The following is a 25,941-nucleotide window of genomic DNA, read 5'->3' as shown; positions in this document are numbered from 1 at the left end:
ATAAAACAGCGCGCTTCCTCCTCACGGCCGGCACCCCCTGAAGAAACCAGGTTTGCATTATCTTCCCTTGTCGGACACCCCGTGTTCACAGCGACCCTGGGCCAGCCACCTGGCCCACTCATGCCTCTGGAGGTTCACCAAGAGCCTTATAAAGAGCACCTCCGTGGCTGTTCCCATAGAAACCTCAGAAGTGACTTCCCAGCATGCTGAGGGCCAGTGTCTGCTGTCCGGTGTATAGGGAGCAAGTGTGTCCTGCCCATCACCACCCACCAGAGGGAGCAGGGAGGGGGTAGGGACTCCTTGCCCTGAGTCATCAGGATGCACTTTCTGTGTGAGCATGTGTGTGTGTGTGTGTGTGTGTGTGTGTGAGAACACGTGAGACACAGCACTACTGAGGGCCAAGGTCGGGGGCCTCAACCTGGAAGCTTCTGACCTGTGCGCGTGGACTGGAGTGTCGCCAGGCCCTGCCAGTGGCTGATCTGTCAGCTGGCATTTGGAGGTGGACTTCCCAGCCTGCCCAGCGGGGTTGCTAATTACATGGCTCGGGGCACCTTGAAGGACATCCCAGCCTGCGCTGAAATTCTCTTACTCCTCAGGGACCAGCTCAGGCCAGCCGTGCCCAGGGGTCTCAAGGGGAACCGCCTGGCAGGGGCACATGGCGGGCGGAGACCTCCGGGAGGAACCCTGGGTGACCACCTTCAGGACACCTGCGCAGCAGGCCCGGGAGAGGGGCGCAGCGGTCCTGCTCGGCCCCTTGCTGGGCTTCTGGGAGGACGGAATCAGAGGATATGTGGGTGGATTCCGTGAGGGCACAGCCACTAACCATGCGATCTCTTATCCCTACAGTGACATTGCTCCCCTGATCCGGGTACAGGCTGGGATTCCCGGGGGCAGCTTCCCTCTCCCAGGCACCTTCTTGGTTTCTGCTGTCCCAGACGTGTCCCCTGAAAGCCCCCCACCCCGTCGTCCCTGAGCCCCAGCCAACCCTGACACCCCCCACGGCCTGGAGCATGCCCAGTGCTTTTCCACACTCTTGCCCACGTGGACCCTTTGACTGCACTGTCCCGCCGCTCGCTGAAACCCTATCTGCTCCCGGAAGCTCAGCTCACCCATCACCTCCGCCCTGAAGCTTCTTCTGGTCTCACCCAAATTAACTCGATGTCCTTCTCCTGGGACGCCGCCCCCCAGCGCACCCCTCCAGGGCCTGACGCACAGCGGGTCCCCCCCGCCAGGAGCGCGACACCGCCCGAGGCCGCCAGGTGCCTACCTTGGGGGTGAACATGTGCAGGATGCCGTCGATGGCGCCTCGCAGCAGCAGCCCCCGGACCAGGAAGCAGGCCAGCACCACGTAGGGGAAGAGGGAGCTGAAATACATCACCTGCGGAGAAGACAGGGACCCACCACGGGGCCGGGGCCCGCCTCAGCTGCCAGCTCCCTCCCTGCTCACAGCTGGGGCACACGGGCCTCCTCTGGTAGCTGCAGAAAGCAGAGCCCCGGGACCCCAGGGCACGGGGCCAACCCCACCGCCCATCTGGCCCGGAGCCAAGGCAGAAACAGAAGCGAGGAAAAGCCAGAGTCAGCAGGGCTGGGCCTGGGGCTGCCTTTCTCCCTGCAGGGGCTGGCTGGGCTGGGCCCGAGGCCTCCCTGCCCCTGAGGGCCACCAAGGGGGCGCGGAGCCCTTCGCTCCCCCTTCCTCACTTTTTTCTCATCTCAAGCCTGCTCTTCTGTCCCTGGCTCCCCCCTGAGGATCTCCCCTGTCCTCAGAGCTCCTCTGACAGAAGGCAGCCAGGAGGTCGCAGTCAGGGCTCCCAAGCCAAAAGATCAGAAGGAGGTCCTGCCTCTCGAGGTTGTAAATCGTGCGCCATTTCCTAGCATGTGTGTTTCTCGCGCCTTTGCACGTCCCCACGTGCCGGGGACAGAGTGTCACGCAAGGAAGGCACACACACACAGTGTCTGCGGCACTGAAACGGATCGGGAGGGCTGCTTGGGCCCAGTGGGGTGCAGCCAGGGGCGTGAGTGTCTGCAGAGCATCCGTGTCTGCAGCCAGACCACCTGTGTTCTCCTGGCTCTACCACTTACGGAGCACGTGACCTTGGACTGTTTACTTAGCCTCGGCTTGCCTCCTTCTCTTCATCTATAAAATGGGCACAATAACTCCTAACTCAAAAAGTCACTGTGGATCAAATGCATGCCTACACTGGTAAGGGGCACAGAGTGTGGGCTACAGTTCTGGCCTTCAGAGGGGGAAGGGGCAGTGGCTGAGACCACGCCACCGTTCCAAGGCTTCCCTGCTCATCGAGTCTGGTAAAGAGCCTGGGGCCCAAATAGACAGCCAGGGCGCTAACTCCAGCCCCGAGGTGGACAGACTGGCCGCGCGATCTCCGGCGAGCTGCTTCCCCCTCTCTCGGCCGCATTTCCCTCTTCTGAAAAACGAGCGGACGGGGCGACAAGACCACTAGTGCCCTTTCCAGCCCCGTAGTCCACACGCACTGACACATGACAGAGGAGCATGGGCCCTTATCTGAAGGAGATCCGACTGTGGGGAGGAGTGGGGGGTGTGGCTGGTCTGTACCCGCTGAGACCTGCGTGGAGCCCCCTCAGGGGGCGACGATACTGCAGCAGGGACTCTCCATCCCACCCTTGGGGGGCCTGTGTCCTCATCCTGAGTCACCCAGAGGCCAAGCCCACCCACGGGACCCTGTGTGGGGTAGCCCAGATTTCTCAGGCCCCCACTCTCCCTACTTTTCACAGACTTCTGGGGTCTGAGGGCCCCTCCCACTCACCTTCCCTGAGGACTGGATGCCCTTGACGACGGCCAGGCCCACAATGGTCCAGGCCACGAGGAGGCACAGGGTCATCTTCCAGTTGAGGCCGCCGCTCTCGGAGATGGAGTTGGAGATGTCCAGGGCCTCTCGGTACCAGAAGTAGGTGGTGGCTGAGCTCTTCTCACACTCGGTCTCCACCACTGCGCCAGCAGCAGAGGTCTCAGCGGCGGGCCGCAGGACCCCCGCCCCCGCGGGCCCCCACCCGGGCAGCAGTGGGCGAGTGTGCAGCAGGGAGGGGCTGGGCCTGCGCTGCATCGGCCCCCAGGGCACATCAGCCTCAATTCCCACTGAAGCCACGCCCCGCCCACATCCAGGCAGCAAGGGTCAGGCGGCCCCGGCCCCCAGTTCTTCAGGAAGGGCCTGAGCTGGGAGCTGACGGCCTGGGTTCCCATCCCCTGGTTAAATCAGTGGTGTGACCATGGGAGAGTGGTTTCCGGGCCTCAGTTTACCCGCCTGTGAGTGGGACAAATCGCCCAGCCTTTTATGGAAACAGCACACAGATCAAGGCTGTTTCCAAAGAGGAAGGGGGTGTGGTCAGAGCAGAGCAATGGGCAACAGCCAGAGAAAAGTTGCCATTTCCAGAGTTTCACCTGCACTCACTGGTTGGTTCAGTCCCCATCAGACTCTGGGGGCAGGCCGGTGAGCCGGCGCCCAAAGGGGCAATGTGGACCAGAGAGGGCAGGTGTCTTATCCGAGGTGACACAGCACTCAGTGCTGCCCCGAAGCTGTGCCGAGGCCTCCTCGGCTCACCTGGCTCCTTCCCGGGACAGGGCCGGCTGGGGTCCCCAGCTGGTCACACTCGTGGGGGGGGGGCCGTACTTGCCTGCCACGGTCCCATTCCTGACGACAGGGCACTCGCTCCAGGGCAGCGGGTACTGGAAGGACTTGAAGAAGTAGAAGATGCTCCACCCGATAATCACGTTGTAATACAGCCCGACGAAGAGGCAGACCTGGGGACGAGGGTCCGTGCCAGGGGTCACAGAGGCGTCAGGGCACTCCCCCAGCCTTCCCCCTCCCATCCCCCACCCCACCCAAGGCTCAGCAGCAGGCAGACCGCACAGAGAACACAGCACAGCCTTGGAGGAGGAGACAGAATGAGACTGGGCAGCCGGAGACCCCTCCTGACCCTCCCTCCCCCTGGCATTCAAAGAATCCAGAGAGGAATGTTTCTGACATTAAAGTTCTCTCCTTTAGGCAATACACTCTTAACACGTTCATCTTTTCCAGTGTGAAATTCTTCTAAGATGCTCTAAAGCACTTCCCCATCCTTGGCTGATGCCTCAGAGTCACCGCTCCGGAGCTGCCCTGGGACCCTGGGGACACGCACGGCGTCAGCCTCCGTGGTCAACTACCCCCAGACTGCGGCGCTTTTCGAGGTTTTCCAGATGCTTCTCATTGGCTTCCTGGACCCTCTCTGCTCTCGGGACACTCCTCTCCCGCAGCACTGCCCGCGGCCCACCCGTCGGCGGAGGGCATCATGCTCGTGTTCCGGAAGCACGGTAACTGACGTGGGGGGACGGACTGAGGGTCCAAGGGGCTGCCCTGCAAGCAGCGCTTTCTGGTGCACGGATCTGCTGCAGGGACGGCGGCAGGTCCCTTCTGCCTTCCGGGGCCCGGCTGTCCTACCCATCGGTGACACTGCCGGTCAGTGCGACAGCTGAGGGCCCCGGGCCTTGTTGATGTCACCTGCGCCCTGGCGTGCAGGGGCAGACACCCTATGGTACCCTTTAGGGGGTACAGAGGAAGCGGGTCCCTACCACCTTTACTGGCCGCTTTCAGTCTAAGCGGGGACCCCACTCACCCACGGCCAGCCCAGCAGGGGGCCATACTCGGCCGTGTCCCCCGTGCACAGGTGACCCTGGCCGAGAGGGGTGGCGGCGCAGACCCCCCTCGGCCTCTGCCTGAGCCAGGGTTGGGCAGGCCCTGTGGCCATGCCCGATGGAATCCTCCGTCCCATCCAGAGGCAGGTCCCAGTTTTGAGCTCAGGTGTGAGCCTGGGCCCCTGTGCGCTCTGCCCCAAGGGGGCTCGGTGTCCTCACCTAGAGCGCTAAACCAGGCCCTGCGGATGGGCCGAGGCCCTCATGACACTCCCCACCCAGGGGTCTCCCTGCCTCCCGCTGTTCCCAAGCCTCACGGGTCCCGGGCGGGTCGTGTCAGAGCCACCCTCCGGATCTGCTCATGTGCACAGCCAAATGGCCAGGAGACCCTGTGCCACCCACGAGCCCAGTTAAAATGCCCTTTGACCAAGGATAGAGAAAGGGCCTCCCTCGTGGGAGCTGACGGGCTGGCGAGCAGAGCGTGGTCTCCAGGGTGGTCTCCCTGTCCCCAGAGAGCTCCAGCAGACGCGTCCCAGGGACCCCCTGTGCTCACATCCCCCCTTTTCCTCCTTAACGACACCCCCAGTTTAGATCCCGCTTCAGGCCGTGGAGCCAACTTTCAGTTGAGGACATCACGTGGTCCCGAGTCGCCCGCCAGCTGGGAGCGGTCCTCATGCAGAGGCCCCCTCCCTGTCCTCGGCCTGGCCCGGGACTCCAGCCTGCAGACCCTGTGCCCTAGAGCCGTGTCCCTCCACCCCCCAGGACGTGCCCGGGGCCAGCCCCCGACTCACGATGCAGCTGGAGAAGCCGATGCCCCCCAGGCGGGGGCACACGTAGTGCCACACACCAATGCTGCCCCGGCGGATCCTCTGGCCCACCGCCAGCTCCAGGAAGAAGAGCGGGATCCCGATGATGATCAGCAGCACCAGGTAGGGCACCAGGTAGGCACCTGCAGGGGAAGGGGGGCATCACAAGGTGTCTGGCCATGGCGCAGTCCTGCCCACCTCTCTGGTCATCTCCAGCTGTCACTGGTCCTTGGGCTCCTCGGGAACAGTCTGGCTCACACCTGTGACAACTCCCCTGACCTGAAGCACTGAGGGAGGATCCAGGCATACCGCAGTGCCTCCCGCTTACAAGGCTGGACCCACAGACAGGCAGGCAGGTAGGCAGGCAGGCTCTGTCCTGCCTCTGAGAACCCACACGTCAAGTCACACGCCACAGACACACTCACCTCCTGATCTACTCTGTGGACCTGCTCACAACCCCTGCCACCCACAGAGCCTCGGCCCAGAGGGAGTTGGCCCCCTGGAGGCATGGGCCCCCTGGAGGCCCAGGCCCTGGGCAAAGCCTTCCCCGCATCTGTGCCAGTCACAGCAGGCCGGGCAGCTCCAGTGAAGTGGGGCCTGGAAGCTCTCCAGGGAGAGGGGTCTGACCAGCATGGCCGTGAATCTACAGCTACCTGGGAGGGACGGGAGGGAAATGAGCGGCTCAGGAAGGCGGCGCTGAGAGGATCATACAGGACAGAATGGATACCGCCAAAGATTCCAAAGGATAAATTAAACTCGCTGTCCTGGGCCTCGCTGCACACACAGTCTCATTTCCAAGTGACAGGGCATTTAGCAGGAGAATTAAACCCAAGTCTGGACACGGCCGAGCGGCCCCCAGAGAGCTGTGCCAATGACTCAGTCCTGTTAGCAGAGCTGCTGGCCCAGCCCTGCCTGTCCGTCAAACGGCATCAGGCCAGTGCGGTCACCAGTGTCCTGCTGGTCGCCCCAGACCGTGCCCTGCGAGCTGAGTGTCCCCAGAAGACCCTCCAGCCACACCGCTCTGCCCTGCACAACACGACGGCCCACATGCTCCCCAGTGTGTGCTCAGCCTGCCCACAAACCCAGGGGGTTGGCACCTTCCAGGCACAAGGCCCGGCCTTGGCCACTGTCAGGTGTTGGCCACCCCGCACCAGGCCCACGCAGGGAGGGCACGTCAGGACAATGGAGGGCTCAGGCGCTCTCCTGGGCGAGCTGGCAGGTCCTCCAGACTCATGTGAGCAGTGTCAGCACACACGTACACACACACACACATCACACAGAACCAGCTCAGCACACATGTGCTGAGGGGCCAGGAGAGCCCATTAGGAAAGGTTTCCCGGGGAGGCACCCACCAAGCCCACACAACAGCCTCCAGTGTGCGCGCGCGCACATACACACACACACACACACACACACACACGCAGAGTCACATGCACGCCATGCACGCACAAATTCCACTCGTCACCGACAAGCAGCCCCAGAGGCCATGGCGCTAAAAGAAGGGAAGGTCGGTCCCTGCACCGCGTCCTGGCTCTCGGCCTTGGGCCAGGGAAATGGAAGGGAGAGCGGTGACCTGCGGGCAGCAAAGGGCCACGGCCTCCCTGGCTCCGAGTTTCGCCCGAGTGGCCTTGGGTGGGCAAGGCGTTCAGGGAGTGGGCGTCAGGGTGTCGGAGGAGGCAGTTGGCTTCTTCTCCGGGCCCGCCTCTCCCCTCTCCAGAGAACCAGGGAAGCCTCCAGGTGCGTACAGTCCAGAGAGGGGCCTGCAGCAAGGACCGGCCACCCGCCACCCACCACCTGCCACCCACCACCCTTCACTCAGGCCCATCCACCTCCGCTGGGCTCCAGGGTGCTGCCTCGATACTGGTCTCTGCACCGGGCAGAGGCCTCACCCACCGGAGGGCCCGGGGGATGCGAGCTGGGTGGGCAGGATTTCTGGGTAATCAGAGGTACTTTTTCCTATCAACCTTTGTTGAGATCACTGGGAAATGCACCCTCTTCCACCCCAGGAAATACAACTTAGGGACACACTGGACTTCCTTTGAGGTTCCTGAACCGTGGGAGCCTTGGGCCACCCCCCTGAGTGGCAGGAGCACTGCTCAGGGTTAGGGACTTTAGCGGGTGATGGCTGTGGGGACCGGCTCCGGAGGTCTCCTGGATCTCGCACAATCGCTGACAGTCTATGTCTCAGCCTACACTTGGGTCTCGTTTCTGGCCAACCCTGAGGCTATTTCTGGGATTTGAAAGACTGCCTTGGGCCCTGGTTGGTGTGGCTCAGTGGAGGGAGTGCCAACCTGTGAACCAAAATGTCACGGGTTCGATTACAAGTCAGGACACACACCGGGGTTGCAGGCCAGGTCCCCAGTAGGGGGTGTGCATGAGACAACTGCACATTGATGTTTATCTCCTTCTCTTCCCCTCTAAAAGTAAGTAAATAAAATCTTTAAAAGGAAAAAGAAAGTGGTCTCAGGCTGTTGTGATGCATACTGAGCAGGACGGGCTGCGACCCAGAGCAGAAGGGGTGTGAACTGGAGTAAGACCTTATAGGGGGATTTGAACTCAGGGCCCCCCTACCTGGGAGGAGGTACGGGTGGGGACTGCATGCTTAGACCTGGGGCCACGCTGTCCCGGCTTGCATCCTGACTTTACCACTAGCTGTGTGGCCCTGAGCAAGTCATCGAACCTCTCTGTGCCTCAGCGGCGCAGTCTCTAAAATGAGGGTGATACTGACATGGGGTTGCTGGGGCATCTGATGGTTGATGGTTAAACCGTACGAAACCAGTGCTTTGATCGTTTCAAGATGCTCAAGTATCGGCGGTTTCATCTATTTCAGCCTAATAACATCTAGTAAGTACCTAGGATGGCGCCTGGCACCTAGTGAGCATTTAATCATAACACCCGAAGTTGCTCCCTACAGTGTGTAAGATCCCGCGCTCAGCATGCCTCATGTCAACCTGCTTTCGTCCTCCCAGCCACCCTGCTCAGGCGGGAATCGCTATTATCCCCATTGTGCGGATGAGGTGCAGAGCGATGACACTGCACCACAGACCGCTGACTGCTGGACGGGGACTTGAACCCAGGACAGCCAGGATCTCGGTAGGCATCAGCGCTTAGCAAGTCCTGGGGAGCCTCACTCTGTCATCCTGAGCCCCAGCCTGCAAGGGTTCCAGTTCCGCCTCGGACAGGAGGTGTTCCTCATCACCCCTCAGCCCAACCGATTGGCAGGGCACCCCGAGGCCCGCCGGCCCGCCGCTTACCGCCTCCGTTTTTCTGGCACAGGTAGGGGAACCTCCAGATGTTGCCGAGGCCCACGGAGAAGCCGATCTGGGCCAGGATGTACTGCAGCTTGCTGTTCCAGGCCGGCCGGTCCTCGGCGTCCAGCTCCTCGTCCACCGCCTGCTTGCCGCCCACCCCGCCCGCCACATTCAGGACGCTCTGCTTGTAGTCCACGGGCTCCTCCAGGGCCAGCAGGTCGGCCACCGACTCCGTGACATGCTCGTTGCTGTGCTCGCGCTGGGTCACCTTGCTGTTCTTCGGCATCGGTACCACCGGGGCCGTGCGGCCCTGCTGCCCGGCGCGCAGAGAAGGCGGGACTCGGCTGTGGTCAGCTCCTTCTCATTCGGGACCTGTGAAGCCAGGCGGGCGGGACAGGGTTAGCTGGCCAGACCCACAGGGGCGGGAGGCTCGGGTGGGCACAGCCGAACCCACCCCTTGTCACACACGCAGGGCTGGCCTGTCTCCCCATCGGGGGTGCCCACCGAGGAGCCCGGGGTCTGCAGACTCAGTTCCCCCCAGGCCTTATCGGAGCGTCAACAGAGGGCAAACCTGACGAGGCAGAAGAGGCCACAGCGGACACCAAACCCTAACCCGAGGTCGCCCACGGAGCCGTGTTCTCTCCCATCAGAGCAGATCCGAGTGGAGTGGGGAGGCCCCACGGCCATCGGCAACCAGGGTGGAGCAGGTTGTGCCAAGGCCAAGGCCAAGGCCAAGCCCTCTGGTTCTCATGAGCCTAAAGCATCTGGTGGGACCCAGGGAAGCCAGCGGCTGCCTTCTCGAAGGTCCTTCCGCTCAAAACGTCACTGTGGGCCCACGGCATCACCAGCGCTGGTTAGGAATGCAGAGTGCCAGGTTCCCTCCAGCCCTGCTCAGCCTCTCTCTGTACTTTTGCAGGATCCCCAGGTGATTCAAAGGGATGTCAACATGGGGGGGGGGCTGTTGTCACCGTGGGGCCCCTGGACGCCAGCCCCTGTGGCCCCTTTGTCCCCAGGCAGGAGCGCTGAGCAGGCTCAGGGTTCTGGCACCAGAGTCCTCGAGGTGTGTGCTCGCTGCCAACAAATCCTGGGTCATCGCTCACCGATGACATTATCTGAGGGCCACCTCGGCCAAGAACCAGCTCTCCATCCTCAGGGACAGTTTTACAGCAGACGCTGTCTGCTCCCCAGGGGCGGGGGGGCTGGGGAGGCGGCACCTTCCCCGCCATGCCTCATCCACCTTCCCTGCTGCCCCGTACACAGATAAAGCCCCTGGAAGCGAGCCCTTCGAAGCACCAGCGTTCTGCCCTATTTCAAAGCACCTCCTCGTTAGGGGGAGGCAGAGGATTGTAAACTAAGCACACGGACACCTGGCCTGCCATTGCCCTGCATCTTTCTAGGGATGTAACCTGCCCGGCTCTGTCATTACTTAACTAAGCGACGCTCTGCCTCTGGAAGCCGGCTCCCGTCTGCTGTCCTGGGGCGGGCCGCCCGAACGGCACAGGCAAGGGCACGGCGCAGCAGAGGCATGCCCAGCTGCCCTCCCCGCTGGACTTGACCCAGACCTTCCGGCCGACTCCAGCAAAGACCGCACTTCGAGGGGACCTGGCCAGCCGGGTCCTGCTGATGAAGTGGGGAGGCCTGGCAGATGGGGACCACTGTCCACGCCGTTCTGTGGGGTTAGCCAACCCTCCCAGGCTAGGCCTTGGGCCACATGCAGGCAGACGACACTTCCCTGTCCTCTTCATCCAAGGGGGACAGTGAGTCCTCAGTGACTGCCCCCTGCCACCCCAGGAACAGTCTGGGTCTTGGGCTTTGGAGTGACCGGGACAGAGTCTCCTGCCTAGAAGACCCCAGAGTTCCCTAGAAGACATGCAGCTCTGCTGGGACTCCACAGTGGGTCGGCTGACTGTCCCACTGTGTCCTGGAGTCCCCCCAAGGAGGGACTGTATGTCCGTGGGCCCTCCAGCCCTCGGGCTGCCTGGGTTGCTGCAGAAGCAAACGGTGCCCCAGGGCACCAGCTGTGGGGAGGCCCATGTGCCCAGGGGGCTCCCAGGATGAGCCCCTCCCCCGCCCCCAGCACCAGCAGGTCCCTGTCCCCAGGGCCCTGAAAGGGAGTGAACCTGAGGCGCCTGCAATGGCTGTCATCTAGCTTCCCCACCTCTCCTACAGCTGACACGGAGAATTTTTATTAACGCTGGACAGGGGAGAAGGGTTGGGGTCCCGCTGGAGACCGCGTGGGTGGGGCACCTCAACACAGAGCCCGTCTCCAGCTTCCTGGCCGCGGCGGGATCTCATCAGAGCGACTGCAGCGCATCAGGCTTGATTCACTGCGCATCCTGCCGCCACGGGAGACAAGCAAGGGGGATTCCGCAAGTCTGCAGAATTCATCTCGATGCTGACTCCATACATGGCCCCGTGAGTGGCAGCTCTGGTGGCCAACGTGAGAAAGGGCTGGGGGTGGGGACGCTTCACTTTCCGCCAGGAGGACTCAAGGGCAGAATCAGCAGGCTGTGGTCGGGCCCGAGCTACCTCGGCAGCACCGCAGGAAACAGCTCGACAGGAGCGGCTCCTTTCTCCCCAGACGGCACTGCCCTCACCCGGGTGGGTCGAGCACCCTGCAATGCAGGGGGGGCCCAGGGGCCTCCGGGCACCAGCGGCTCTGCAGGACGCAGGGTGCTGGCTGCACCGTGCAGGCCGAGGCTCAGGGCTGGGCTGCGGTCGCAGCTAGAACCTTCTGTGCTCAGGTGACAACCCCCGACTCTGACACTTAAAATGTGAGGGCTCAAGGGACCCTAGCACCATTCCCAGCTTATGTACGAGGCCACGGAGGCCCAGAGAGAGCGCGCCAACAGCCCAACGGTGCTGGGCCAGACCCTGGGGTACGAGCACTGGACGAAGGCGGTGGGGGCGAAGGTCGGGGGCTTCGAAGCCAGACAGGCCCGGGTGTGAGCGCTCCCATTCGTTTCTTTCTTTCTTTCACCCATTCATTCTGTCCCTCATTCCCCGAGTGCCTCTGCTCATATGTCCCCTCCCCAGGGATGCCTTTCTGGACCACAGAATGGCAGCCCTCCGGGCCCCAGCCCCACAGCCCACCCCACTCGCGCTCTGTCTGCAGCAAGTACCTACCACCACTGGCCCGCCGATGTCCTTTCTCCCTTTAGTGCCTGGCCCTCCTACAGGAAGGATGAATCCCACAAGAGGAAACGCTCGGCTCATTTCCCGCACTGCTGCACCCCGTGCACCTAGAACAGGGAAGGCAGGCACGGCCCACGGGTCTCCTCGCTCTGGGGCTCTCTCTGTGATTTTAAAGGGGAGGTGGCACCAGCAGTGACTGGGAACACCCCTCCCTCCCCACCTCACCCACCGCCTGGGGTCCCTGTGCTGGCGAAGGCCAGCTTTCAGACCCGCACGCAGAATCCAACGTGCACGCAGCCAGTGACCTCGAAGCATGACCTGGGACAAACGCCAGGGTCAGCGAAGGACCCAGGAGGGGAGCCAGCCATGATCTAGGCATCAGAAGGTCGGCGAGCTGCTGGGCCTGACCCACCACCAACCAACCGCGCAAACTGGCAAACCGGCACAGCGAGCCTGACCTCCGGGGCCTCAGTTGCCCTGTGAGTGAAAGGGGGTGGTCTGGGTGGCCTCTGAGGCCCCTTCAGCTTTGCATATGACCAGGGAGTGCCCCCATGCACCCGGGTGACAGGGAGGCCTGGCGTGCCCCAGGCTCTGGCTTCTGCAGGCTCTTGGGCCTGTCTGTCAGGCCACCCTCACCCACGGAGGGTGCACTGGGGTGTCATGGGGACACTTTGACAGCCGCCCCAGCTGTACTGGAATCCCCCCCGGGGGTAGCTGGGCAGGTTGGGAGGTTGCTTTGGGGAGCAGCACGTGAGGTGCCGTTCCGTGGCATTCTCTGCCAGGGACGCGTCCATCGCTCCAAGCACCATACGGAGGGGCTGGACAGCCAAGAAGCCCTGTCACCTAGCAACTGTGCGGCTCGCAGCTCAGAGGAGCGCATGTGAGGGAGGCAGGACTGAGCCGCCGAACTGTGCATCTTCCTAAAAAGAGAAGAAAAACACCGACTAGGAGGCAGACAGAGAAAAACATCTCCTGTCTGGGGGCGGAGGGCTTCACAACAACTTTCCAAGCACAGCTCTCGGCCAGCACCTCAAGGGGTGTGGGCGGCTGCTCGCCCCAGACCAGGCTGAGCCGGAGCCCCTCCGCCCCTCACAGCCAGCGCCCCCTGAGCTGCCTGCTGGGGTCAGGGGGGGGTCTCTCCCTTGGGAAGGTCTTACCATGTAACTCAAGGGAGCCTCTTATTTTCCAAGTCAGACCCCTAGGGAGCCGAGTGGAGAGGCCACGTCTTTGGGAAAGCAGGCAGCCAAGGTGGCCACAGACCCCGAGCCCCATGGGACAGGCCTCGCCAGCTCCCCTCTGGTCCCCTCTGCTCTGGAAAGAGCGCTCTGCATTTTTTTAAAAAATTTATTTATTTATTTATTTTTAGAGAGGGAAGGGAAGGAGAAAGAGAGAGAGAGAAACATCAATGTGTGGTTGCTGGGGGTCATGGCCTGCAACCCAGACATGTGCCCTGACTGGGAATTGAACCTGTGATGCTTTGGTTCGCAGCCCGTGGTCAATCCACTGAGCTACACCAGCCACGGCGGCATTTTTAAGTGCAAACCTCTGCATCAGGGAAGCCGAGCTGTGACCAGCCCCCAGACCCCAGGCCCTCAAAACAAGGTCCAGTCCGAGGCTGACGTGGGCAAAGACGGCAGCGAGGTCGGGGTCCTCTCTCGGAGACCTTGCCAGCCTCCTGACTTCCGCGTGACAAGCTGTCTCGTCCCCGACAAACTCCCCTAATTACCTCAGAGCCTTGGGGCTTCCACCGAGCCCAAACCAGGTCACTGTGATCAGAGACACAAATTGCCCTCCAAATTATTTTTAATTGTTTCACTGAAACCTCGGGCGGTCACCTGGAGCACACCGCTGCTGGCAGGCCCTGGCCTCGGCCGGGCGGCTGCCCTCCTTGGGTTTCCTCGCCCAGGACACCCAGGCGGGCGCGCGAGCACCGTTCCTGACCTCTCCGTCCTGCATCCTCCACCCAAAAGTCACCGGGGCCCGTCAGCGAGTCCAGATCGGCCCTCTTTCCCACACCCCATCTCTGGTCTGGACCCCCCCTCTGCTGGACGCTGAGCAGGCTCCCAGCGCACTTCTCCTCCAGGCCTTTGGGGGCAGCTCCCTGAAATGCCATGGGGCCTGGCGCCGACTTGCCGTGGCATTTACTGCTCCTCCCCTGGGCCCCCCTCCCCGGCCCGCCCCATCCTCTGCCCCCTGAAGCCCCCTGTCTTCGGAGGGGCGGCTCAAGGTCCACCGCCTGGCCTCCATGAAGCCGTCTGCCGTCCCCAAGTGAGAATGAATGTCCTTTCTCTCCCCTTCTCAGCCTGCTCCCTGGGATACTCTCCTAGGCTTTTGCCATCTGGCCTTCTCATGCAGCTGGCTGTTTCCACGGCTGCTTCCCTTCCTGAGTGCCATGCCCGGGCCACACGGGACCGAATGTGGCACTTCACGAATGTCCCAGGGTCCCTGCCTCCCCAAGAACCACCTGCTGCCACCAACAGTGCAATCTCTCTCTCCCCCCTGCCTTTACCTCTGAAACACAGAGGTGGGTCCGGGGAGCTCACAGATCTGCCGAGGGAGCCGGCTGAACCTCCAGGGGAGCTGCACGCCCAGTCGGGGTGGGGGGCTCTGGCGGAGCGTAGCTCCGGCGCCCATGTGGGGAGGACCCCGCATTGGAAGCCAGCTCTCCGTTCCTGATGCATCTGCACACCAGGGACCAGGGCCCACCTCCCTTCCGTGTCTGGTTACCACATGGAGGGAAGGGGGAAGAGAAGGAAAGCCTGACTGAGAAGCCGAATAACCGGAGCGGTCACCTCTCACTCCGCTTCCCGGATTTACGGGGCCTGAAGCCACCCTGGCTTCCGCGAGGCCACGTCCTGGTGTCTCACTATGACGTGTGCGCAGGAAATGACATGACTGGACTGAATGAGCGAATTGAGGGCCTGATGCTTGAGCTCCCCGACTTTTCTAGAGTCTGATGTAATTCCCAGCTTCCACTTTGTTCCCGTCGGCGGCTGCGGCGTTCTGATCCCAGGAACACCAGGTGCCCACGGGTGCCCCGAGCGGCAGTGCAAAGCTAAGGCCTGACCCTTGCTCCCTGACTGCGGGCTTCTCACAAAGGAGCGACTCTCCTCTGCCCCACTTTCTCCGCTTTGTAGACGGCATCCATCCTCCCCGCCGGGAAACACGCACCGGATGGGCACAGGCTCAGCCCCGAGTGTCCCGGGGGCGGGGGGGCCAGGTCCAAACGGCGGCTGGGGCTCAGGAGCCAGTGCACGGTCCGCAGCACAGCGCACCTTCCCGTCCCCTGCTCCTGCGTGTTCTCGGCAGTCGGCGTTTTGTTTTTCTCCGTCAAGAGGAAGAGAAGCAAGAAAAACGGGCAGATGGTCGGCAGGGGTGGGGGCAGGAACCGGCACCGGAAAACGTGGGCGGGCCAGTGCCAGCCCAGTCTTTTGGTTCAGTTTCACCGCTTCACGTGGGGGAAATACATGCCCGGGGGGGAGGCAGCGAGACCAGCACCACGGCCGCCCCAGGGACGCATGACCTCGTGCTGGAGTTCAGGTGCTGAGGGAACTTCCGACGGCACAGCGGGTGTGGTGACAGTGACACGGACAAGAGTAGCAGGCAGGCGGTGCCCCTGAGGGCAGACTCTGGAGCAGGCATCACCTGCTTTAACCCCCCCCCACCCCCTACCAGCGGTGTGGGGTCGGGACCACGATCACGCCCATCGACAAACGAGGCAGGAGAGGCTCAGAGGGATGGACGACCTACATTCCCTTGACCTTCAGGCCCTTTGATGCTGGTACTTTCTGGAACTCACTGGAAAGGGCCAATGGGAGGTTTCTACCCAACTAGGTCCTCACAGCCTCCTGACCAACAGCCAATCTGAGGTGTCGCTGACTGTGCGTCACGTCCTGACTCGAAGCCGGGACAGTGCACGCAAGTATGGACGGTGGAATCGGCACGATGAGGAGCACCGTCGGGAAGCGGAGGCCCCGGGTCCCCGCCGACCTTCTGACTCCAAGAGCACATGGCTGTCACGGAAGGGTCATGGGCTTTGGGCCCGGGAAACCCGGGTTCGAGCCCCGGGGCCTCTGACTAGCCATGAGTCTTCGAGAAAGCACACAGCCTCTCTCGGTTGCAGCTCCCGGCCCTCAGATGATGGGAACGGGGCTCCGACCTCACAGGGAGGCACGGGGATCAAATGAGATTGTGCAGGGGACACACCATAGGCCAACACCAGGTTCACGGGAGCACAGGGGGGAGGGGGCTCAACCAGGAACAGGTGTGCGCCCACCCCCTGTCCCACAGTGTCCTGGCCCCGACGTGGCACAGCAGCAGGTGCCCGGGGACTCGGGGGGGGGGGGGTGGCCGGATGCAGGAGCTCAGGGCTCCCACAGACCACCCACCTCCCTCATGGGCTGAAGAAGAAGGGGGATCCCAGGGACCCCTGTGAACTAGAGATTCTGCTGAAGTGTAACTAGGGGATCCTAAAAACCCCTCTCCACATCTCCCCCTCCTTCTCCCCCTCCTTCTCCCCCTCCTTCCTTTCCTCTCCTTCCTCCACAAATACTTACTGAACACTGAGCACGGTCCAGGCCCTAGCAGGGCAGAGAACCGAGCAAATAATGTTCCTGCCCTGTGGGATCTATATCCTGGTGCAAAGGGACAGATACCGCAGACAAATGTGTAATTCACAGTGCACAGGAATATACTGTGTCTGTAGCATACACAAAGATACCAGGTAAATATGTAATAGAGGGTAGGAGGGGATGGGGTGAGGCGGGGAGGCTGCAATGCAGAGGGGGCTGGGCGAGCAGCTCTGAGGGAGGCCGGGTAGAGCCGTGTGCACGTGCCGGGGAAGTACCCAGGGCCGCGCTGACAGGGAGCGCAAAGGCCCCGAGGCAGGACCGGGCGCCACTGATGAGAAGAAGGACAGGAAGAAGGGGCTCCACATTCAGAGCCCAGAGCATCCTGAGCAAGGGGGGCGGCGCTGAGATGGGGGCGAGCCGGACCCCTGAGCAGGCAGGACTCGGGGGCCACGGAAAGCACCGGGGTGGAGGGGGGTTGCTCTCAGGGCCAACGGGAAGCTGGTGGCCGCTCCTGGGCAGGGGAGTAAGGGGACCCTCCTGTGTTCACAGGGATTGCTGTCGCACCAGGGAAGAGACAGGGAGGGTGGGTATGAGAGGGCGGGGCCCCGGGGGCCAGGCTGGTAGACGAGGCCCAGGTTTCACAGAGAGGTAAGCGGATGACTCGAGGGCGCTGAAGGGCGCGCCAGGGCGCGGACAGGTAGACCGTCCCAATCTGGAAGCCAGAATATTTTTAAAGATGAGATGTGAAGATAAAATGCCCAGAAGCGAGGCGTGAAGGCCTCGCTCTCCTTCTCTCACTCGCAGGAGGCGCTGGGTGGTGACAGATGGGTCCTCGCAGCATCTGCCCAGCTCCTCTGACCTGGATTTCCTGAAAGCCACTTCTTCTCTCCTGTCTCGGACGGACGGAGCGGCAGACACGGAGGGAGCCCAGGGTGTCCAATTACCTGAGCTGCCCACCAGACTGCTGAAGAGCCCTTGAAGAAGCAGCGGTGAGGAACCCTTAATTACCGCCCACCATGACGCCTCTTTCCTGAGAACCAGAAACGTTCGTCTGCTTCCTCGCCGGCCGCTTCGTGAAGGGCCGGGCAGAAAAGAGCTCCCATTGGGACCAGCCGCAGCACACAGCGGAGGGAGCCGCCATCTTTGAAGTCCTACTATGCTTACAGATGTTATTTACCCCCCACCAACTTGGGGCGAACTGTTATTCTCATTTTACAGACAAAGAAGCCTGGGCAAGACAAATATCAGGCCCAAGATTACCCAGCCACGCCCTGGCCAAGTGGCTCAGTTGGTCAAAGCATCGTTCCATGCGCCAAAAGTTTACAGGTTCGGTTCCCTGGTCAGGGTGCATGAGGGAGGCAACCGATCAATGCTTCTCTCTCTCTCTCTCCCTCTCTCTCTCTCCCCCCTCACCCCGCCTCCTCTCTCTAAAATCAATAAACATATCCTCAGGTGAGGACTAAAAAAATTAAATAAGATGACTCACCATGAATGGGGGAGAATGGGGATTTGAACCATGGTCTCCCAAACTCTGCAGCCCACGTTCTTCCCGCTACAGGAGAGCTTCCCAGTCTTTTGCACGCATGTCTGACCCGTGGCAGGGAGCGAACTGGCATGGCACACCGGGGCACGTGGAGGGGGCTCCAGCACCCTAGGCAGCTTCAGGCTACTCCAAAGGATGAGGGTGTCCCACCTACTGGGCCACGTGCCACCCACCTGTGGCACCAGTCAGGGAGTTCCCCAACACACTGAGCCTCGTTGCAAAGCGTTCACCCGAGTCTCATCCAGCAAGCCGACGGACGGTGGGACAAGCCTGGCCTCCACCATTTCTCCCTGGGTCAGGAGCCTCCTCCGCTGGCTGGCTCCTTTCCCAAAGCCAGCAACCTAATGCAATTTGGGGAACCGGTCAAGGAGATTCCTTCCAGCTGTTCTAAAGGAGTCCCCAAGTGACCAGCAGGCAGGGTGTCTCAGCGGCGTGCCAGGACCGTGGACAGCGCCTGCCAGACCACCCTGGGAGCCAGTCCATATCGCCCAGCGCAGGAGAATCCCCACTCTGCCCTGTAGACACGCGGGGAAGGAAAAGGTCCATGTCCTCACTGTATATTCACCTGGGAACACCTGAGGAAGCCACTCCACCAGATGCGTTCACATCTCCTGAAAGGTAGCATTATCAAACAGCACTCCACACCTGGAGTGGGGCTTAAAGCCACAGGAGCCCAGGTGTCTTGTAATTAAAGGGACGGTGCAGCCAGCAGGAATTTGGGGTGTGCACCGATGAATTCTGTTTGCAGCTGGGATAGGTGGCAAATTAGCGGTGCACAGAACCCTGCAGAAACGCTCATTAAACCGGCAGTTAGAAACGACGGGCTGCAGCGAGAGGCAGCTCATCTTCTAGGGAGCCCTGAGTCGAAGGCGGGGTGGCGGCTCAGTGGGATCGGCGCTGGCGAGGTGGCCCCAGGCTGGGGAGCGGGGGCCTGACTTCCCCGGGCCCTCTGTTCTCCCGAGGGGCCACAGAGCAAACAGGCCCGCATCTCACCTCCCAGGCTGGGAGCCAGGGCTGCCCAGAACTCACCTGACCCAGAGCCATTCCCTAAGGAGTGTGCCTGGTTCCGAACGCGAGAATAAGGTCGTCCGGCAATCCAGCTTGTGCCTGAGCTTCTGTTCTCACGAGTTTTCTGCACCCTGAATATCTAATTATGTTTCTTAATACCTGGATTTATTCATAGATGCACAATGTTTATATTTTTTAAATGACTCGTGCTGGGGTGGGGGTGGGATTATCGAGGGGCTCCCAGCCCACAAAATGGCTGCCTGGGGGGCAGGGGTGTCTGGGAAGAACCCCTTGTGTCCTTGGGGGCAGGGGGCAACATTAGTGCTTCCGGTGCAACTATCCACCCGCAGGTACAGGAACTTCCCGCCCAGAGCAAGGTGGCTTGGAGGTGCTGGGCAGGCTGGGGCAGTGTGGGACTGTTCCTCCGGCATGGACATTTATTTCTCAGAGAGAGAGGAGATGGGGAGAAGCACACGCCAGGTTTCCCAGAACTGCCTAGGATGCAAAGTGGCAGAGCCCTGAAGGCGAGGAGGGTGGGCTCTCCCGGGGGAGGAGCCCTGGACCCTAGCAGCGACCCTCTGAGCAGCTGACGCCATTCCCATTCGGGCAGCTGCTGCAAACACCCCTGGAGCTTTGTCTGCAGCTCTGCTCCAGGATCTCAGCGGGACCTGCTGCTGTGCGACGTCCCTGGCTCGTGCTCGCCAGCAGAGAAACCTGACACACCAGAGTTCCCACCTGACTCTGCAGATGCAGAAACCCTCCCCGCCACAGCCAGCCTGCCCCGGCCCCAGCCCCGGCCCCAGCCCGGCCCCTGGGCAAACTGTGAGGGAATGAGGTGGGGGCGGGGACGGCGAGAAGTCAGGGAGAGAAATGCACACGTGACAACAAGGCACCCAGACACAGCCAGGAACGTTCTTCTGGATGGATTCCAGCCCACGCGGAACCACGGACTGCATTCCCCACACCTTTCTCAAGTGGAGGTCCGTTCATTCTGTACCAGCTTCCCATTGGCAGAGGCTCCCTGCCTCCTTCCTCCGGGCCTGAGCTTCGAGAACGGGACCCGCGGGCTTAGACAACCTCGTGTGGGTAAATGCTGGGGGCCGGCAAACGTGCGTAAAGGACTTAGGATGGAGACATAGCACATGCATCGTCAAGGGCACGAAGTTTGGAACCTGACAGACCAGAGTTCAAACTCTCGGGGCGCCACTCGCCTCTTGGGCGACCTTGACCAAGTTATTTAACCTCTCTGAACCTCAAGTCCCACATCTTCAAAACTGCCGAGTGCAGCATCTGTCTCCTGGGACGGAGTGGAGATTAAGCGAGATGGCGTGCGAATAAAGCACTTAGCACAGCGCGGAAGCCTCCGTGAAAATCTGGATGTTGGCGCTGGGTGCCAAGTGCGGCATGCACTGTTAGACTCCAGGACGGCACCCGCCCTCCTGCGAGCTGGGGAAGCGGGCACGTCCCCACAGCCTCTGTCCCGGTGCGGGGGAGTGCACTAATGCAGATCTGCCCGTGGGACTGTGCTTTTGTCCTTGGAACCCGGGGGACACCAGCGGAGGGAGGCCGATGTGAGACCACTTTGCAGGGGCCGAGCGACAATTTTCTTTGTCCTGTCCCCGCACTCCAGATGTGTGACAGTGAGGACTTCTTGCAGCCCAGCCTGGGAGTGAGTGATAACTCAGACCTGGTTCTAGGGGGGAAAAAAAGCCTAAATTCATCTTCCCTTTAAAGTATGCTGCTGCTTATCTTAGCGGCTTTAAAGGGATTAGTGATGAATTGTCACCCTGCAGCTCAGCCAGACAGGAAAGGGGCCTGAGGGAGGGAAGGTGCCCAGGGAGGGAAGCCTGCTTCTCGGCCTCCTCTCCTCTCTGTCCCTAGCACCCTCGGAGTTCGCCAGATCGCACGGGGAGGGCATTGATTTCCAGGGTGCACAGCCCCCCCCCCACGTGTGCAAACACACGCACGTGGTTCCAGGAGCAAACGAGAGTGCCCTGGGTCCACAGAGCCTCCTTGCTGCCCTGGGGATCCCCTGATCTCCTCCACTCTTGAGCAAACACCCTAGCGGAGCACCAAGTCCAGACACACTCCAGAGGGGGGAGCCAGGGGCCCGGGACCCCTCAGGGCAGGCAGGGGGCGCACTCCTTCCCCCTTGGGAAGGGCCAGCCTCACCTCTCCCTGGACAGCGGTCTTGCAGCTTCCGACTCCACTACAGATGGGACAGGTGGGGAGCAGGGTGGCAAGACCAGATCAGAGGGCAAGGGCCCCTGAAGTCCTCCCAGCAGGTGCCACAACTTGGGGCCAGGCCACAGCCATGAACAATCCTCAAGAGTCAAGGTCTCTGCAGGAGCCACTGCAGCCGGCCCAGGGCATCCGCAGACCCAGCAGCGAAGGCTAGCCTGCCCCTCCCCCGCTGCCACCGCTGCTGCCGGGCCCTTCCTCAGGCTTCCCCGCTCGGGGTCTCCTGGGGAGAAGCGAGGGTCAGAGGTAGGTCGGTTTGCAGCTGAGCTACGGTGTCCTTCTCAACAACCACGAGTGAAGTCTGTCACTTCCTTTCGTCTCCACTCCCCCTCACACCAAGGAGCAAGGGCAGGGAGAGACAGAACGCTTCCGGTTAAGGCCCCAGAAGGAAGAGGTGGGGAAATCACATTTCACGACGGCGCATCTGCTACCTGCCTGGCACATCTGCCACCGGCCCGCACTGGGCTCAGAAGGAGCCTGCGGCAAAGGCACCTCAGGCATCCCTGGTTCTCCACCGAGGAAGCCCAGGCTCCAGAGGTAGAGAGGCTCGTCCAAGGTCACCCTCCTGGCACGTGGCAGAGCACCGGTCCGTCTGAGCACAACCACAAGCCTCCCTCTCACGCCCAACCTGGCCCTGCTTGCCCTTCCCAGGGCTCAGCGCCCGAGGACCCTTGCCCAGGATCCAGGCAGCCTGAGCTCCGCTTAGCTCCCCCTGGGAGTACCTGCCCACCCCCGACGCTGGCGTCAGGGGTCCCCATCGCCGGCCATTCCCACTCCCAAGCCCTGGCACTGAACTCCATTCAGCTCACAAGCAGCGGAGGCAATTCCGCGAGTGACTCAGGCCAAGCCAGCTCCCTCCAAGCGGGGCGGGCGGCACGATCTGCCTCCTGCACTGAGTCACCTCCAGGCTAGGGATTCACCGACACTCACCACCTACTTAGCCACAGCTGCTCCATTCGAGAAAAAGCCAGCAGAGAGGCTGGAGCCTCTGACGGTCCCCGTGGAGGGGCCTCGGCCAAGGACAACCAGGTGTGACCTCAAAGCCTTCTTGCCCAGCGCTGGGTCCACCTCACCAGATCACCGATAATGTAAGCACGGCCAGAGACACAGGAAGCCCCCGTGGCTAACCTCCGCACACTCTGACCGTGTTCTCCAGACAGACGGACGTCTGCACAGCCTGCACAGGACCTAACTAAAGTTTTGATTGATTTTTTTTTTTTGAGCCGTTACAGGATCTTCTTAGTTTCTAGAAGTTCCTGTTCACAAGGGCCAGTGCCCTCAAAAGATCTCCCCAACCCCACCTGCCTCCTGCTCACAGCAGAATGGCCCCAAATATAGCTCCGGTTAGAAAGTCCCTAATCCAAAGAACTCGTTATAATATTTACCAAAGGAAAGAGGAGGGGGTCAAATTGTTTTTTTTTTTTTTTAATACCTCTTGACAGAGACGGGGGTCCTCCTCTAAGCGGAGTGACCTCGGGTTTCTGACACTCGCGGCCCCAGAGGGCTGTTCGGGCTTTAAAAGGAAACACCGGGCTTCCTTCCGGCGGCAGCGCCCCTGGAGCATTGCGAGCGTCGCTAGAGAGCCGAGCCCCGTGCGCGCAGGTATAAACGCGGCAGAGGCCTCTCTCCGGAGACGGCGCCCCCTCCAGACCTGTACCCCGCGCACGTTCCCCGTCTCCGCCATTCCGTTCCCAGATGCGCTTCCCTCGAGGGAGGATAGGCTCCCCGCTAGCTCCGAATCCAGCAAGGACCAGCCCCAGAACGGGGGATTAAATATTCATCTCGGGCGTGAGCGCTCTGCTTCTCCTGCCAATGATACTGTCAAGGTCACGGGCCTGAAGCCTAGCGGCTCCGCTGGGGTCTCCAGCCGCGCCGATGCCTCCCCGCAGGAACTGCGCCCAGGGCGCGCAGCTCCAGGATGGGAGACCCGCCGGGCCTCCTCCCGGCTAGCCCCGGGCGCTTGTTTCTGCAAGTCTGCCCCATTTCCTCCGGAGTTCTTGGGCCCATCAGGGCCCCGGAAGCCGGCGTCAGGTGTCCAACTCGTGAGCACGGCGCTAGGCACCCCGGAAACGCCGGAGGAGCGCAGCCCCGGGGCTCCGTCGCCAGGCAACGGAGGCAGGAGAGGCGGGAGGGGCCAGGGCCCGCGCAGAGCCGGGCGGATACAAGAGCAGTGCCGCCTTGCACCCGGGTTCGTAGGCCTTCCTGGCTGGGGCGGGGCCGGAACAGCTAAAGTTGCGGTGGCTGACCTGGCAAAGCCAGGCAGGGCGCGGCCTGCGACTCACCTGTCCCGCGTGAACCGTCGCGCGGACTGGACCCCCTGCACTCCCACGGAGCACCTGCGGTCCCCGACGGGTGGCGGGCGCACGGCCCCTCCCACAGTCAGCTGGAGTCTGGCGGCGACCGGCAGGGGCCGGGGCTGGGAGGGCACCCGGAGCCGCGCGTCCGCGACTCTGCTGGCTTCTCGCTCGCTCCCTCCCTCGCCGCTGGTCCCGGCCCAGCTCCCGCCCGCGGCTCGCTCAGTGCTCCGGGAAGCGGTCCGGGAACCCAGGTGCAGCGGCAGAGGGAGCGCGTGGGGTTGCAGAAGTCGGAGCCTGGTCACGCCGGGCTCTGCGGAGCGGAACGAAGCTGGGCGGAGCGCAGCGCGCGCTGTTCCCTCGCTTTCCGAAAGGCCACCCTGGCGGCGGGGCGCCGTGACGCAGGCTTGACTCACGCGCGGGCCCGCGTCAATGCGAGGCTTTGGGGCCGCAAGCGAGGCTCTGATGGCCGACGCAGGCGGAGGGGCGGGGGGTGGGCAGGAGGAGGGACAGGGGCTGCCCAGAGCACCAACCTCTTGAGGCTCCTCGCCAAGGAGCCCAGACCCTGGAGAGGAGTCGCCTGGGCTTCGGCCCTCAGAGGGGAATTAGACCCCAATGGCCAAGGGCCCCTTGAGTCCTGGGCCTCATTTCTTCACCTTTTCAGTCCCAGCCCTGTCGGCCCACCTTCGTGATCTCCGTGGCACCCGAAGTGCTTGCTCCCCCTGCCCTGGCAACTCGCACCTTCCTGCCTTTCCCCCCCCCCCCCGCCCCCCTTCTCTCCTGGAATGCCTCTCCTGCTCCAGGGCCCTTCCACCCCACCTCCAGCGGGACCACTCGCTGTGCAATTCAGCTCCTCAACGTGTCCCTCGTCTATTGGGCTCCTGCGGAGGGCACGTGCTCCAGGGGTTGAGATCATGGAAACGGTGGCCGGAGACCTTTGGGAGTGGCAGAGTGGGGTCTGCCCGGTAGCCACAAGACACAGCAGAAGGACAGAAGACTCTAGAAGATGAGGAGAGTGGGGGACAGTGAGGGGAGACTGGGCTCTAGGAAGACCTTATGGAGGAGGGGAGACAGGGTCCTGGCCTCAGAAGGTGGAAGGAGAGGAGGGTGCCCCTTGCAGAGGGCACAGCCCGGCAAGACCAAAGCTGCAAGAGAGTGGCCGTGGGCAGGGGCAGTGACCGCCTGAGCTGGAGCAGGGGTGAGGGTAGGGAGGGAGGCGCCGGGCTCCAGGGCTGTGGGGGACCGTGCGGGGAGTCTGGGGTGAATTATCTCTGCTCTAGAGGACGTCAAGGGGGGCCTGGCACGAGAGGCAGGTGTTTGGCAAGGATGGGACGTGGGGGGTGTCGCAGTGGCCCTACTGAAAGGCAGTAAGTAGGACCGTTGTCATGAACTGAGGGCTCAGAGACTTTACCTTTGCTTTCTGACAAGGTGGCCTGCCATGGTTTCCTGGATGCTGGCAGGAGACACGAGACTCCTGGGCCCGAGACAAAGGACTTGACTACTCAAGGCACAGCAGGCAGCTTGCGCCTCCCGGTCAGATCGGTCTACCTCAACGCCAAGTCCAAGGCAGGGGCCTGGGGCCGTGCCCAGGTGATATTGCGCGTGCAGGGGAACTCTGAGCTTAGGAAACCCCAGCCTCCTACCACGGGCTTTGAGCAAACCCACCCAACCTTCGCCTGATGTGGTTACACGTGTGCTCATTATGACACTGGACCGCACACACGCCTGTCCTCCACTGGGGAGACCCTGTCTCCAGCTTCCAAAGCCGTCTGCTACACAAACACCCTAAAAAGATAATTCTGGAACAGTAAGCCATCCGTGCCCCCTCCTTTAGAAGCACGATGAGGAGCAGCCTTCTCAAGCTTGCAGTGTTGCCCCACCTCTAACAGGCGCCCCCCCCCAGCCTCATTCCACGTTGCTCTCCCCCGGCCCCTCCTGCAGCCCACCACCGACACCGGCCTTCTCACAGCTCTCCGCTCGCCCGCTGCGTCCTGACTCAGCCCTCCACTCCCTCGCCTCGGACCCGAATTCTTCAGGCCTCTCCTGACCACGGAGAGGAATTCGGTCAGCCTCCTGGGTGGACATGTCCTCTCCTTAGTGGCCTTTGTCACGATCGTAGCTAAGTGCTCAACGGTGCAACAGCCCCCAGCGGATGTGCACGTCCCGCAGGGCGGAGACCGGGCCCGGCTCCAGCACCGAACGGCCTCCCTGTGAAGATTTGCTGACACACACGAGGGGTTGCCCGAGGGGTTGAGGGGGTGCTGGTGAAGGGGAGCAAAGGGGAAAAAATTGGGACAACACTAATAGCATAAACAATAACATATAATTTTTAAAAAGAGACAAAAAAAGATTTTCTGAAAGAATAAAGAAAGAATGGCTAGACATGTGGCTATTGAGTCCCGGAGAGTGGACTGGAGACAGACAGAGAGAGAGAGAGAGAGCCCTCCAGA

The 25,941-nt window shown here is 62.0% G+C and overlaps 1 protein-coding gene across 1 annotated transcript in view; it reads right to left on the bottom strand.

Moving 5' to 3' along the window:
* SLC6A17 (solute carrier family 6 member 17) overlaps positions 1-23,935 on the bottom strand; it is a 43,372-nt gene extending 19,437 nt beyond the window's left edge. The window contains exons 1-6 of the mRNA XM_028502773.2: positions 23,480-23,935; positions 8,703-9,071; positions 5,434-5,591; positions 3,649-3,775; positions 2,784-2,965; positions 1,268-1,378 (exon numbers count right to left, since the gene is read on the bottom strand). Coding sequence (XP_028358574.1) covers positions 1,268-1,378; positions 2,784-2,965; positions 3,649-3,775; positions 5,434-5,591; positions 8,703-8,985 — 861 coding nt within the window. The 5' untranslated portion in view covers positions 8,986-9,071; positions 23,480-23,935. The remainder of the gene's footprint in view (positions 1-1,267; positions 1,379-2,783; positions 2,966-3,648; positions 3,776-5,433; positions 5,592-8,702; positions 9,072-23,479) is intronic.
* Positions 23,936-25,941: the final 2,006 nt, after the last annotated feature.

The sequence above is a fragment of the Phyllostomus discolor genome, chromosome 14 (genome assembly GCF_004126475.2).
Source record: "Phyllostomus discolor isolate MPI-MPIP mPhyDis1 chromosome 14, mPhyDis1.pri.v3, whole genome shotgun sequence".
Classification (NCBI taxonomy): domain Eukaryota; kingdom Metazoa; phylum Chordata; class Mammalia; order Chiroptera; family Phyllostomidae; genus Phyllostomus; species Phyllostomus discolor.
This window is presented reverse-complemented; position numbering and strand designations above follow the sequence as displayed.